Genomic DNA, 14324 nt, shown 5'->3' with positions numbered 1-14324 from the left:
TAGGGTTTGTCATTGTCCTTGACTTTGTCATTTGGGTGGATCATAAGGTAGTTCATTGTACGTTTTAGATCATGTATTGGAAAGAGTGCTGTACAAAGAAATGCAGTTATATTGAGCATAAGCAATGCCCAGACCATTTCTTGTAAAACAGCTTTATTGTGTATTTGTAAATAAGAGACATTAAACAACTTTACAGCACGTTGTACAACACAGCTGACCACAAGGAAACAAGAATTAATGATATAATTTACCAGTTTCCTTAATTATAACAGGAGTTAGGCTTTTAAGAGGCTGGTTAATATGAAATATGCCTTTTCCATTATTGTCCAATCACAAAGCTTGGTGTTCAGTTATGCCTCAGCCTCTTTGAGGACACTGTCTTTCTGCTGGAAATAGTCTTTGAACCAGGTGATATGTTCCTGTTTCTGCTTTACTGTGAGGTGGTGATTCTTTGCAAGTCCTGTAATAACCAGCTCAATGAAGTGCCTGACTGGGCCTTGCCGGGGGAACGATTCATCAAGGTACTTCTCCAGGAACACATGCTCGTGGAAGGGCACATGCACCTCATCCTCCAGACCTGAAATACAATGAAAAAGAAAAAATATGAAAATATGTTGGTTGGCATAAAGAGAACATGTAAACAACAGAAATGGAGGGGGAGGTATTTTTTCATTGTTGTCCAATAGGGTTTTTAGTTGAGACTCACCAGCCTCATTGTTGATCGGATATTGCCAAAGCTTGCCCTCTTTGGTCCACGCTATCAACTCTTCAAAGCCATTACGAGGCATCTGATTTGTTGACTGGACAACCTGATTGGCTTGATCAATGTCCCAAAGGGTGGGGCCTAACGTTCAAAGCAAAGAAAGCACAGTATCATTAAAGTAAATTATTTTACATGGAAATATTTAAATATAATTTTATATGTGACGAGTTCAGATGCAAAACCTGCTTAAGTTTGTCTGACATGTTTTCTTGTAAATTACCATTTTTTATCAGGCTCGTATGTTTAGATTGAGTTATTGCACTTTAACAGCAATGAAAAGGTTATTATTCACTAATTGAAATGCTTTATTTTCACACGTTTCACAAAAAAATTTACTTCTTTGGACAACACAGTATTAAAACACTAAAGATGCAACTAGAGAAACAAAAATGATCAAAATAAGAATTTAAGTAAACAGTAGGTTCAAATGAAGAAACTAAACCACACATTAGGGGGCTCTGTGATGCATGTTTCTGCCACATTCGGGTTGTATTGAGGTCCAAGGGACAAAAGTTTTAATGTGATTTACGGTCGTTTCACATTCGTCTTCCGTGCACTTTAAGAACTTTGCAGAAAAATCGGCGTGGCGTTTAATACATTTCTGCCAACAACCCGGTGTTTCTGATTGGCCTGAGGTTGAGATTAAGCAGATTTTAAGTGAAAGTATTAAATGAACATAAAATAAGTGCAGAGAGCATTTGGTTAAGTTAGTGATCTCATTTTTTAACAGGGGGCTTTTGGCGGCTTTTGCATCTGATCTCTAACGCTGCTTCTAACCATTTCCATACAATATAGTAGGTGAAAAGTAGTAGGCAATTGTGCTGTTCAGCCTCATTCCAGTTAACAACTAACTTCTTGTTATGACGATGTACTGTATGTCACGTAATGCGAATGTAGTACATCCGAATTCATTCATACTATTAATAATCATACAGTACTATATAGTACCTACTGTTTTAACGGATGATGAGTAGGTACTTCTTCTAATTCAGTACCTACTGTCACAGTAGGCGATTTCGGTCGCAGCGTATGTATAACTGTCATGTATTAGAAGCTCTTTCTTACCCAGATCCGACACTGCATCATGCTCCGTGGAAGCAGTGAAGATGTTCAGCCTCTTACCAGTGAAAGGACTCTTCCTTTTAAACAAAATATACACGGGATCGGACCACAAAGATCAGATTTATAAAAGTAAATAAAGAATAAATCACATGCTGCTTTGTTACCGTCTACGAACTCCATCAAGTTCACCAGTAACACCTCTGTCTTGAGTATATCCTCGCCCATCATCATCAAAGCGGATCTGACTGGTCGGCCTGCCATTTGATCTGCTATTTTGCCTTTTTCCTACTTTCATATCAGCTATTATATCTCTGAAACAGAAAAATGAGCTTTACATGGTAAATTCCTCAACAAATAACAATCACAATGTTTTACAGATTATTTTCATGCAATGGTGGCATGAAATGACTCCTACCAAATGTTTTGTCCCTCTGCTCTCTTCTGGGTGTCAGGTATGGCTTCATATTTTCTCAGCTGCTGAAGGAGCTCGGACTCAGCCTGATGGCTGTTGGGCAGCGTGGACGCAGCTGCTGATGCTGCAGTAACCAGTGCTGAATTCAGTGTCTCACTAAAATACATTTAAAATAAAATTCTTTAAAACTATAATATTTATTTTAAAAAATTCATATTTTTTTTAGAGGCGGGGTGCATGATCTCTGAACGCCAATGTTGACATTTGTAATCACCTAAACAAACACGTCCCTACCCTAATAGAATCTGAACCTTCATTTGATAGACCTGCCCCACACATACACAACCCAGGCAATGATGTCGGTTAGTAGACATGCCCCTTACTGCTGAAGTGCTTTCAAAAATCGTGCACCCCGCCTTTAATATATAAAAACACTTTAGCATTTGTTCATTTGGTTCTACTTTAACCAGAGGTGGCAGCTGTGCATGTATAACTCACGCTGTGGTGAACCCTCGGCTGTAGCATGCTGAAACATGCTATGTGCGCTTTCCATTGGCTTTGGTTCGGGTCTCTCACTGGTTCTTGGAACCAATGGTGGTCTTATTTTACGTTTGGTTGTCACCTCCACCTTCATGGCTCCAAGAAGCTCCAAGAGACTCTGTTTCCCAGTTTTCGTCTTCTCTAACCCTTTGCTTTCTTCAGGTGTGTCTGTGGCTTCAGTCTCGCACTGTGTTGTCGACGCTGCTTGTGAAATTTCAGTGCCCTCCTTTTTAACATCTGTGTTAGCTTCTACTTTGTTTTCTTTCTCTTCTGAAAAAGATGTGGTGCCATCTTTAGTTTCACTTAAAGATGTGCTGCTGGTTCCCAGTAGCCTATGGCTTGCTTTACCCGTGGGCCTAAAATAAAATATAAGGTAAGATAAATGTTTGTACCAAGAACCAACAAGAATAAACTCCTGAACATAAAATTTAAAGCATTCAAATATTATACCATCATTGGCCTAATATATGAACTGTAAGGAATAATCTGGTTTTACAATATAAAACACATTGCAATTAATTTTAATATTATAATTATAATCACTTTTTTACAATTTATAAAATAACACACATCAGTCAATCCCATCAATCTGTCACCTGTCAAGATGTGTAACTTACCAATTTATAACCTCTCCCTCTTTACATTTTCTTAAAGGTGGCCGTGGATTTTGTGTATGAATTAATCCATTTCGGACTTGATAAATATTTAATAACAATCTTCTGTACATAATTGTTCTTCTCAGAAAACCTCAATGTCGTCCATGCACGTTTCCTTGTGCAGCACCGAAAACAGTCCGCCAGATGCTCTTGAGCCGTTTAAAGGTTCCGGGTCCCCCATACCTTTTTAACGGATATAACGTTACTGCATTTGCCGTTCCTCTGCAACTTTATCTGTTAATTTATTTGTTTAAAGCTTAAATCTGTCTGTACCACATGTATCGTTACAAACACATTAAATTGGACCGCAACAGGAAGGGACAGAGCTCGACAGTGGTCCAGGAGGGGAGGGGGTTGCTGCTGTCAACCTCCATCCTTTTAATGCTGTGTAAAACTCGTTTTACTCGGATCTTTAAAGAGAGGCTAGACTTTGCATCGCAAATGAACCAGTTCAGTAAAAAACATCTACGACCATCTCGCTTTTTTGGGTAAGCTAAGCGCATGCATGAAATCAGTTTGCGCATGTACAGTTTAACTTTAAAAATATTTTGATTCCCTATAAACAATTTTATATTCAGGCATTGCAAGATCACGTGTCTGTAGTCAACAGTTTTTGATTTTTTGATTTAATCGTATGATAAAACCATACAGTCGCATATGTACATATGTAAATCCATAAATTTCTGTGGTTAAAAAGTATGTTAACTATTTTAAGTCACGTGGCAAGACTTTTGACATTGTGCGCAAATGAACTTTGAATGAAACCTGAGATACAGCTGATGCAACTGTGTACAGTCATGCGCACGGATTACACTTCAAACCTACTGTAACTAAACATTGTTTGTTTTCTTCATATACTTATTGTGTTGTCCACAATAAGTAGGATGGGATTATACACCGTAGAGCCCATGCTGAAAGACACAATGGAAATTCTAATGGTTGCAATTTCAAATACCATTATGAACCATCAGTTGTTTACCTTATAACCATTTTCATTATGTAGTGTGTCATTCCAGTAGGATTTAATGGTGTTCAACTGGTTCCCATCTGCCAGTTAACATCCCACCAATAGAACCCAGCACGTTATCAGTAGAGACCCACAAAGACCATTATAGTATCCATTTAATTAATGCAATTCCTATTAAAATCTAACAGAATTTCTGTAATGGTTTACATTTTTTTTTAACTATAAACTGTGGTAAGCATATAATGATTACATTGTTTTTAACCATGACTACTTTTTATTGTCTATTGCAGGGTTTGTGTCTCTGAATCAAGTCTAGATTAAGATCTTGGAAAAGGGATTTCTGAAACTGCTCAATTCATTTCAACATGTCACCCCATCCAGTGGTTCAGGCAATGATAGACCTCTCTGCTGGGGCTATAGGTAAATTGATTTTTACATCAAAAGCATCACAAAGTCTAAAAATGTGACATTTATCATTTTGTACAGGGTCTCTGTGAATTCAAAAGGCAACCTCACATCAGTCCTGTTTTTTACCTACACTTATCCTTTTGGCCATGTAGGGTCAGATAAGTAATTTGAATAAACAGCATGTGCATCGATTTTTTTTTTTATTATTTTTGTCTTAATGTAAAAACTTGATTTAACATTTAGGTAACAGTCACAAGTACTTTGTATAATGTTAATGGTATGCAAATGCAGTGTAGGGTGGGATGCATTTCAACACCATTTGCAATGTAAAACTTTTCTTTTGTTAGTCTATGTTACACCTTTGGGCTGTGTTTTTGGTTTCATGGGCTGGACCCATTGGTGGACCCTACCCCACAAACACACACAAACATTCCTCACTGATGAAGTCTGTTCTCTTCAGCTTTGATCTAGTCCTGATAAATGCGTGAGGAAGCCTGTAGTACACGTCTCTGTTAATGAATTCATCCTTTAAATACATTTAGGATCTCAGTGTTTTGCTGTTATAGTGCCTGTTTCAAAACCTCTTAAGTTTTTTAACAGCAAGATGAAGCAATCCACAAAGAAAAGAATGTATTTATGATTATTACAAAACATTTAGGGGCGGTTTCCTGGACAGGGATTAGATTAGTCCTAGACTACACTGTAAAAAATGTCTGTAAATTACAGTATTAATTGGTTTTACTGGCAAATAGCTGCCAGTAACTTACTGTAGATTTTATATTTATGTTATTTACTGGCAACATTTTGTTCAAAGTTAAATGAACATGAAACATTTTTTGACTTTATCTTCTACAGTAAGTTACTGGCAACCAGCTGCAAAATTACAGCACATTTTTTAGAGTGTATGTATGTGTATGTAAGCGCTGTCCAAATTGATAACAACTTGCACTGACATATCTTAAAATACATCAGTGTTCTTTGTTTTGCCTCAAAATGCACACAAGTAAATGTGTTTAGTAAGGCATGTTTGTTAAAACTAGTTATATTTCATAAATAATTATTTCACTGGCCCTTAGTTTCAGTCCTTAATTCTGATTGGTCAATAGCTGAGTTTTATTTATGATAAAGGGCCTCTATGTCCACTTCACCCAACGATTCTGCATAACACTTCTAATATATGTCATTTTTCGTTTAATATTTGTATTGTATGGTACCCATTTTATAAAAGCAATAAGGTACTCGAGGCCATTGCTGTATCGTGAATAAATCACAGCTGAAGGCATTGTTTTATGTCGTCCCTAACAACGCCCTTTAGCCGTGTTTATTACATGATATAGCATAGCCTCGAGTACCTTATTGCTTACTAAAAGCAATTCCTAAAATCTTTTTTGAGTGCTTCAGAAGAAAAAATAACCGTAATATCTCTTTTGTCTTTAGGGGGCACAGCTTGTGTGTTTAGTGGTCAACCGTTGGACACAGCTAAAGTGAAAATGCAGACGTTTCCCACTTTGTATAGAGGCTTTGTGCACTGCTTTGTTTCAACGTACAAACAGGTGGGACTTCGAGGGCTGTATCAAGGTACCACTCCTGCCCTTATGGCTAACATCGCTGAGAATTCAGTCCTCTTCATGTCCTACGGTTTTTGCCAAAAAGTGGTGCGTTTCGCCTCTGGTCAAGAAAAAGGGGCTGTTCTCAGGTAAGGGGATTATTTTTTATTTTTTTTGCTTATATTTAGGCATCCTGTGGCTCAACATTTTCTTTTACATCAGACTTTTTTATCCACATTTATCTTACCGAAAGGTTTAGCACAGTGCTAGCAATATCAAGGTCATGGGTTTAAATCCTGGGTAATGCACATGCAAAGCCTGAATACAATCAAAATGACTGAATGATAGCGTCTGATGAATGCATGCATGTCTTTTATTCGCTTTATATCTGCAAATTTGTTTGTTTTCGTGTTATACAGTAACATGCAGAAAGCATGTTCAGGCTCTGTAGCCTCTGTGTTTGCCTCTCTGGTGCTTTGTCCCACTGAGCTGGTCAAGTGCAGACTGCAGGCAATGCATGAGATGGCTTCATCCGGCAAGATCGCAACCCATCAAAAGTAAGAAATCTGTCTTCCAACAATCTCTATGGTGAGGTCATATGCTGTGTTCAGACCAGTTGCGGTAAAGGCGTCAAGCGCGAGTGATTTCAATGTTAAGTCAATGTAAACACGCGTTTACGCGCGTCTGGAGGTTTTGCGGCGCGAATGAGGCGTTTAGCGCGGTAGACGCGAATCTGCTTCATTCACGTGTCTAGTTTGCGCGAATTGATTGTTTGTTGCCGCGGGAAACGCGCAAGTTGAAAAATCTGAACTTTGGCGGAAAATCGCACTGCGTTAACCAATCAGGAGCTTGCTCTGGTAGTGACATGATTTAAAGGGATAGTTTGGCCAAAAATGATATTAAACCCATGATTTACTCACCCCCAAGCTGTCCGAGATGCATATGTCCATCGTTTTTCAGACAAACACATTTTCAGATATTTTAGAAAATGTTTTAGATCTTTCAGTTAATTAAATGTGAAGTTACGGGGTCCACGTCCTTCAAGTCCAAAAAATTTGCCTTCATCCTTTACAAAATAAATCCAAATAGCTCCACGATGATAAACAAAGGCCTGAGGATAATCCGTGCCGCTTTGTTGTAGAAATATCCATATTTAAAACTTTATAAATGAAAATAACTACCTTCCGGTAGCGCTGCCGTCTCAGACTCCTCTGTATTCAGGAGAGAGTATCAGCGTAGTGTACGCACTTTTTTGTGACATATGACAAATTTGGAGGGCGGGGGCACAGAGCAGCAGCAGAGAAACCTTCGTAAGCTGCGTAAGCGCTCATCTTGAATGCGGACGCGACTAAGATGACTGCATTACCGGAAGCGAGTTATTTTAGTTTATAAAGTTTTAAATGTGGATATTTCTACAACTAAACTGCGCGGATTACCCTCAGAAGGCCTTTGTTTATCATCGTGGAGCCGTTTGGATTTATTTTGTGAAGAATACATACAATTTTTTTGGACTTGAAGAACGTGGACCCCATAACTTCACATTTTATTAACTGAAAGATCTAAAACATTTTACAAAATAACTGAAAATGTGTTCATCTGAAAAATGATGGACATATGCATCTTGGACGGCTTCGGGGTGAGGAAATCATGGGTTTAATATTATTTTTGGCCGAACTATCCCTTTAAGGAAGCGAGCGGAGTAAACTCAAAATGTTCAAGCATCCAACTACGTGTGAATAGCGCGTTTTTGCCGCCTGTACCCATTTGGTGTGAATCCAGCATTAGACTCATTCAGTGTCATTCACCTCACTGATCAGATATTTATTACGTGCTGTGTTGTTGGGCATGCACTGTATCTTCTTTACACATCACCTGTCTTTATTTTTCAGCTCAGTTTGGTCAGTCATAAAGTCCATTATGCATAATGACGGTCCTGCAGGGTTCTTCCAGGGTTTAACCACCACTATAGCTCGGGAAGTTCCCGGATATTTCTGTTTCTTTGGAGCGTATGAACTCTGTCGTTCTTTCTTCGCTGACTACATGCACTGTGGCAAGGATGACATCGGTATGGAAACACTGTTATGCTACAACATTTGACCTTACGTAGACACTATTAACACAATGACTAACAGCATACTTAGTTTCTCATTTATCGATAAGTCTGGTATGTTTGTGTTTAATCAGGGAGTTGGCCCTCCTACGTAAGGAGTCAATTATAAGGACATCGTCAAGTATAACGTGCCTTACAAATCAGTCAGGACAGGAAACAATGAGCTTTTTGTATTTAACAGTTGACGGTTTAGTTTGCTTAATCAATAGCACTGACATTCACAAGAGGCTAAAAGCATAATGGATGGAAAGAGATATTTTACTTTTGAACGTTACAGGTCTATAATGGAACAACATATTTTAACTTCAAGTGAACATTTATAGTCTTTATAATTTGTAGCCAAAACAGATCACCCACACAGGAGCATATATGAAGTTAATCCGATAAAATGCTCTCTATACTGAGTATTCCTAATACCACTATGCCACCAACAAGCAAAATCAATTAATAAATCAAAGTTCAATGCAGAACATTAATACAAAAGCTATAAATAAAATCTTAAACATATTCTAACCCAGCTTCCTGTTTTAATAGGATCAAGGTGAATGAAAAGAAATTGACTGAGCTATTCAGTATACACTTTAAGTATCAGATTTGGGATTTTATTGACATTTGTGATGTTCATCGATGGCATCTTTGATGGTTGGTATGTGTGTGTTTTCAGGTGTAGCCCCCATTGTGTTCAGTGGGGGTTTCGGTGGAGCTAGTCTCTGGCTTGTGGTGTACCCAATAGACTGTGTTAAATCCAGGATACAGGTCATGTCAATGACAGGCAAACAAGCTGGTTTCCTCAAAACCTTCATGCATATCTTCAGAACAGAAGGTGAGAGCTTTAGGTTTAAGTTACGGCTAAAGGGCGCTGTTAGGCACGACGTAAAACACAGTGCCTGCAACCCCCTTTAGCTGAGACTTCGATACAGCATTAGACTCGGGCAGACTTGATCAGCTTAATTTGTTTTTTTACACTTTCCAGGTGTAAGGGCTTTATATTCTGGCCTTACTCCCACCATGATTCGGACGTTTCCGGCCAACGGTGCTCTGTTTTTAGCCTACGAAGCCAGTCGGAAGTTTATGATGGCACAGTTTGACAGCTGACCCTTCACTGACATCCATCATGGATGACCAGTCTGGTCTTACTCTAGTACACATGCCATGCGCACAGTCCCTAATATAGACTTTCAATACACAGCTTTTTAATTTATATTTTTATGTTATTTTTATGTTTTAATGTCATGCAGCAAAAAAATATATAGTTGCTTTATAGTATTGTACTATATTTTAAGTATTAACCAAAGTTTTTAGGCCACTGGAGAAATGGTCTTTCATGCTCTCTCCAACTTAAGATTTATCACTACTTTACTCATTTATTTTATTTACTAATTTTGTTAAGAAACTACATACCGTGTACTTTACTTTATACATTTGTGTGTTTTCCAATTTGAAAAATCTAAACAGTTCCGCAGAATAAACTACAACTATGCAACTACATTTTAAATACTTTAACACTAATAGGTAAAGGAAGATTTAAGATTTAAACCCTATGGGGTGGTTTCCCAGACAGAGATTAGCTTAGGCCAGGACTAGGCCTTAGTTTAATTAGAAAATAACTAGTTTTAACAAACATGCTTACTAAAAACATTACTTGTGTGCATTTTGAAGCAAAACAAAGGCACTGATGTATTTAATAATATGTCAATCCAAGTTGTTTTTAGTTTGGACAGCTCTTACATTTATTTTAGTCTAGGACTAGTCTAATCCCTGTGCGGGAAACCGCACCTAAATAACAAGTGCCTTATCTGGAACCACAAATGATGTGATGATATGTCTTTGAAAATGTGTGTGTAGTCTATTCTCCTTTTGTGTTAATATAATTACAAGATCAGTGTTATTGTTGTTTATGTTGTGTACACTTTTTTTGTGTATTTTGAAATTGTGATATTTCCTTGTTCAGGTACGCATTTCTTTTAAATAGCTAAATGTTCCTGTATGTCTTGTTACATTCCATCATATTGCAAAATGAAACAAGCATTTGTGGCATATATCATATTCGTAAAATTTGAAATCGTCTGACTGCAGTTTTTTGCTCTGAATGATATATTTCAATATATCTACCCTTTAAAAATCAAATAACTCTGTAAAGGCAGTATTTTATTTTTAAATGTATGCATATTTTAAATGGTATAATGTTTTTAAATGTTTAAAAATAACGTTACACTAAATTATAGATTCTGTGAAGAAGTATATTGTGCAATATTAAATGTGACTGACAAAACACACACTCTGTAACTCTGTAAAAGTTTTATTTTATTTTAAGTGTTTATATTATAGTTCCTAAAAAATGAGCACACAGACAAATAGAAAACAAGTGCTATTTTAAGTAATAAAGGCAATTTCCTTTACAACATTATTCAGTCTCTGAATCATTTCACAAACAGTATTAATAAAAAACAGTGTCAAGCCAAAATATCAGTGATAAAAATCAATAAGTGTTACTAAATAAGTGTTAACTAAATATGAAAAAGTACCAATAAATTTGTATTGAAATGTTATACATAAGTTACAACATTAATGCATTTAAATGTCACACACATTCAATGAATGAACTACTGAATGATTTAAATATCCACAAGATTCAGGATGGTAGATATTAAGGGGGCGATCTCATTCACCCAAATCAGGAAAGATTTACAGTGGCTGAAAAACAAAACATAAATGTAAGACAACAAGTAGCACAATCTCAAAATGTTTAATTTTTTGATTTCTTAAAGTGCATCCACATTCTGCCCAGTGTTGGGGAAAGTTACTTTTAAAAGTAATGCATTACAATATTAAGTTACTCCCCAAAATAGTAACGAATTGCGTTACTTAGTTACTTTTCATGGAAAGTAATGCTTATGTTACTTTTTAGTTACTTTTGCGTTACTTTTTCAAGGCTGAGGCTTGATCTCTTTTAGGCCTTTGCAGGTGTTTTTTATGACTGAAATTGCATATTTCATCACAAAAATGTTGAGCTCTGGACTTGCATTACTTTTTTGATAAGATACTCAAATATTAATGTGTACATTTAAAAAGTAATGCGTTACTTTACTCGTTACTCCAGAAAAGTAATATTATTACGTAATGCACGTTACTTGTAACGCGTAACCCCAACACTGATTCTGCCTTTATGAACTGGTGATATAAAGAGGCTTTCATATCTGGATATTTTATAGATGTGTATCATTTATCTTTTTATGTGAAATTAGGATTATAAAATATGGTTGCATTATGAATTTGTGATTTTTATTTTTACCCTTTTTTAATACAAATGTGGGTCTTTCAGTGTTGCAATGTGGTATATCATTATAATTCTTGCATTATTTACAGTGGAAAATCCTGCATGCAGTACAAAGAGCTATCTCTGGGATGGTATCCATAAAAAAAGGTCCAAATGTGTACCATTTTGGTTTAGATATATATTTATTTAGCACCAAAATGCACCTTTGAGGTACTCCTACATCCTCTTTAGGTAAAAAATTTGTACTTTTTGCACCCCAGTGACAGCTTTTGAACAGATTTTATTTCTGAAAGTGTACAACATGATTTGTCTATTCCGAGTTTCAGATTTTTAGCTTCAACCGTCATTTGTAGACATATTTAACTGTAGGTAAATTTCATATTGGTGTCTCTTACATCTTTATCTCTGCAGGTTCCACAAAGGCATCCGAAAAGGCCGTTGATCATCTGTATAGCACAAAGGATGAACTGCAGACCGCTGGCCACCAACAGCGTTGAGAACAGACCCACATTGAACTCCACCACATTCTTTGGCTCAGTGCATAATCCCCATAAATTACTATTTTTAAGGTAGCTTTCAGTCCTGAGAGATATAGAGAACACATTTGAAAGAAATGAACAACAATTTAAATGAAAAACATGTCATGACATAATCAAAAGTATATAGGTGTGGCTCTTACTGGTTTTTAAAGGGAGTTGTCCAGATCAAACCGACTTTACAGTAGGGTCCATTGATTAGGCCCACCAGTGCCACTACGAAGCTATAAAGGGCACCAGCCACACCCACTGCTGCAAGTATAATGGACAGAAACATCTAAAACAGAAAATAGGCATCAGATTATTTACATGTGTAATTCATTTTTAATCAGTTGAACTGTTCTAAGCAAGCATTGTATGACTATTATTTAATCAAGCTCAATCTCTAAATCAATCAACAATATAACTACTTTGTGTTTGTATTTAAGTGCGTCTGTTTTGTGTGTGTCTTGTGGACTCTAATCCTTAAATTGCCTCCAAACTGTCACTGTTAAGATTTTATACCTGTTAAAGTGTTGAGGTTGTTAAGCATGCAAATATTTGCGAGCCACAGATATGAAATATTTCAAACCTCAGACTCACGAGTCAACCATTTACAGATTTCCAGTTCCATTACAGGTCTTTTTACAACATAGGAGGGCCTGTGTTTTATCAAACTCATCTGTTTTATTCACTCTGTCAAGCACATGACAAACGTACCTCCCATCACATGTAAACAGTTACACTCCAAGTATGCTCATGTCCTGCGTTATAAGAAGCTTCGCCCCTTTGTAACGTAACTTTGAAGTTATTTATAAAATGCAATCTGGTATTTCTTTATCCTATGGTTCTTATCTGTAAAGGATAGTGAGTTTCAAAATAATTTGGGGGTTTTGGTTCTTGTCCTGATGACTGTGAAAATGATCAAACAAGAAGCAATTTGAGTTCCGGGATCTTATGGTATTGGGATTCTTCAAGTTTGATTAAAATAGACATCGCATATGGGTTTAAATTTAAACTGAAGCATGTAACACAACTCACTTTTATTTTTATCCCGAAAACAGGGCTAGGCCTAGTGTACATTTCATGCTGTTTATAAATGATGTTAAGCGCAGGCGCTTTCTCATAACTGAACTTGTAAAGGATTGTAGATATATTTTAAATTGCAAACAAAAAAATAAATGAGTATGTTGGTTTGTAACTCACCCCACAGCGGTTAGCACAGCAGCCCTGCTTTCCAGTCAGGTGAATATGAAATGCAGGGATCAATACCTGCAGGCAGAGTCATTTTTTGGTTTCATTATTTTGTCATTTCATATATACTGATATCTTTATGATTGTTTTCAATGCTAAATAAATCATCTTGTACATTCCCCATTCAAATATTGGTTCAACGCCCAATTGGTGCAATATCTTTACATATACACATGTGTTGAGTCAGACCTACCCAAGAACCACAGTAATGAGTTTCTCATAAGACATACGTTTTGTTTGCCTACTTTTCTTACATTTTTCATCAAACTGATTAAATAACTGTAACACTGTAAAAAATTTCTGTAGAAATGACAGTATTACTTGGTATTACTGGCAAATAGCTGCCAGCAACTTACTGGCAACAGTTTGTTCAAAGTTAAATGAACATGAAACATTGTCAGTTTTTATCTTCTACAGTAAGTAACTGGCAACCAGCTGCATAATTACAGCTAATTTTTAAAGTGTAAAAGTTATATAAGCATATACATGTAATTACATTTACATAGGATATTAATATCCGAATTCTGTTTCTATAAACTCACCAGTAAACCTCCTCCAACCAGTCCTCCCATGAATTTCACCTCCTCTGTAATTTGTTCATTTTGCGCGTATTTAACATCCCAACCGGGAAAAAACAGTATTATATTACAGATTATGCTGATGAGAGCTAATGGGTACAAACTTCCCGCGACGCACAACGCACACTTTCCCGTACACATATTGCGAGCTGTGTGTTACTCCTTAAGAAGGTTTGAGAAGATTTGCGTGTCACAGATCCACAATGGCTCTCTTTCAGAGTGCTGAGGTCTTTAT

At 36.7% G+C, this 14324-nt stretch overlaps 3 protein-coding genes across 3 annotated transcripts; 1 reads left to right on the top strand and 2 right to left on the bottom strand.

Moving 5' to 3' along the window:
- Positions 1-136: 136 nt before the first annotated feature.
- On the bottom strand, positions 137-3652 carry mrps31 (mitochondrial ribosomal protein S31). Its single transcript, XM_073860264.1, is given in 7 exon segments — positions 137-577; positions 707-844; positions 1829-1902; positions 1990-2136; positions 2241-2394; positions 2736-3133; positions 3395-3652. Coding segments are annotated over 7 exon segments (1248 nt in total). The 5' UTR covers positions 3505-3652; the 3' UTR covers positions 137-350.
- A 62-nt stretch (positions 3653-3714) lies between these two features.
- Positions 3715-10872, top strand: slc25a15b (solute carrier family 25 member 15b). The gene is made up of 7 exons (XM_055199016.2): positions 3715-3921; positions 4691-4820; positions 6246-6504; positions 6775-6912; positions 8245-8420; positions 9130-9288; positions 9439-10872. The coding sequence occupies exons 2-7, from the start codon at positions 4766-4768 to the stop codon at positions 9558-9560; spliced, it is 909 nt and encodes a 302-aa protein (XP_055054991.1). The 5' UTR covers positions 3715-3921; positions 4691-4765; the 3' UTR covers positions 9561-10872.
- Positions 10749-14321, bottom strand: tm4sf21a (transmembrane 4 L six family member 21a). Its single transcript, XM_055199018.2, has 5 exons — positions 14054-14321; positions 13464-13529; positions 12422-12555; positions 12138-12324; positions 10749-11159 (listed from the first exon to the last, which is right to left on the bottom strand). The coding sequence occupies exons 1-5, from the start codon at positions 14228-14230 to the stop codon at positions 11151-11153; spliced, it is 573 nt and encodes a 190-aa protein (XP_055054993.2). The 5' UTR covers positions 14231-14321; the 3' UTR covers positions 10749-11150.
- Positions 14322-14324: the final 3 nt, after the last annotated feature.

Source organism: Misgurnus anguillicaudatus, chromosome 22 (genome assembly GCF_027580225.2).
Source record: "Misgurnus anguillicaudatus chromosome 22, ASM2758022v2, whole genome shotgun sequence".
Lineage (NCBI taxonomy): Eukaryota > Metazoa > Chordata > Actinopteri > Cypriniformes > Cobitidae > Misgurnus > Misgurnus anguillicaudatus.
The sequence above is the reverse complement of the archived record's forward strand: the minus strand, read 5'-3'. Positions and strand labels throughout refer to the sequence as shown.

Excerpts from the sequence above, each read along its gene's own strand:
- slc25a15b (XM_055199016.2), top strand. The coding sequence starts at position 4,766 with ATGTCACCCCATCCAGTGGTTCAGGCAATGATAGACCTCTCTGCTGGG. Across the intron at positions 4,821-6,245 it reads CCTCTCTGCTGGGGCTATAG|GGGGCACAGCTTGTGTGTTT; the intron begins GTAAATTGATTT and ends TTTTGTCTTTAG. Across the intron at positions 6,505-6,774 it reads GAAAAAGGGGCTGTTCTCAG|TAACATGCAGAAAGCATGTT; the intron begins GTAAGGGGATTA and ends CGTGTTATACAG.
- tm4sf21a (XM_055199018.2), bottom strand. The coding sequence starts at position 14,230 with ATGTGTACGGGAAAGTGTGCGTTGTGCGTCGCGGGAAGTTTGTACCCA. Across the intron at positions 13,530-14,053 it reads TGGTTGGAGGAGGTTTACTG|GTATTGATCCCTGCATTTCA; the intron begins GTGAGTTTATAG and ends CTCTGCCTGCAG. Across the intron at positions 12,556-13,463 it reads GCTGTGCTAACCGCTGTGGG|ATGTTTCTGTCCATTATACT; the intron begins GTGAGTTACAAA and ends TTTCTGTTTTAG.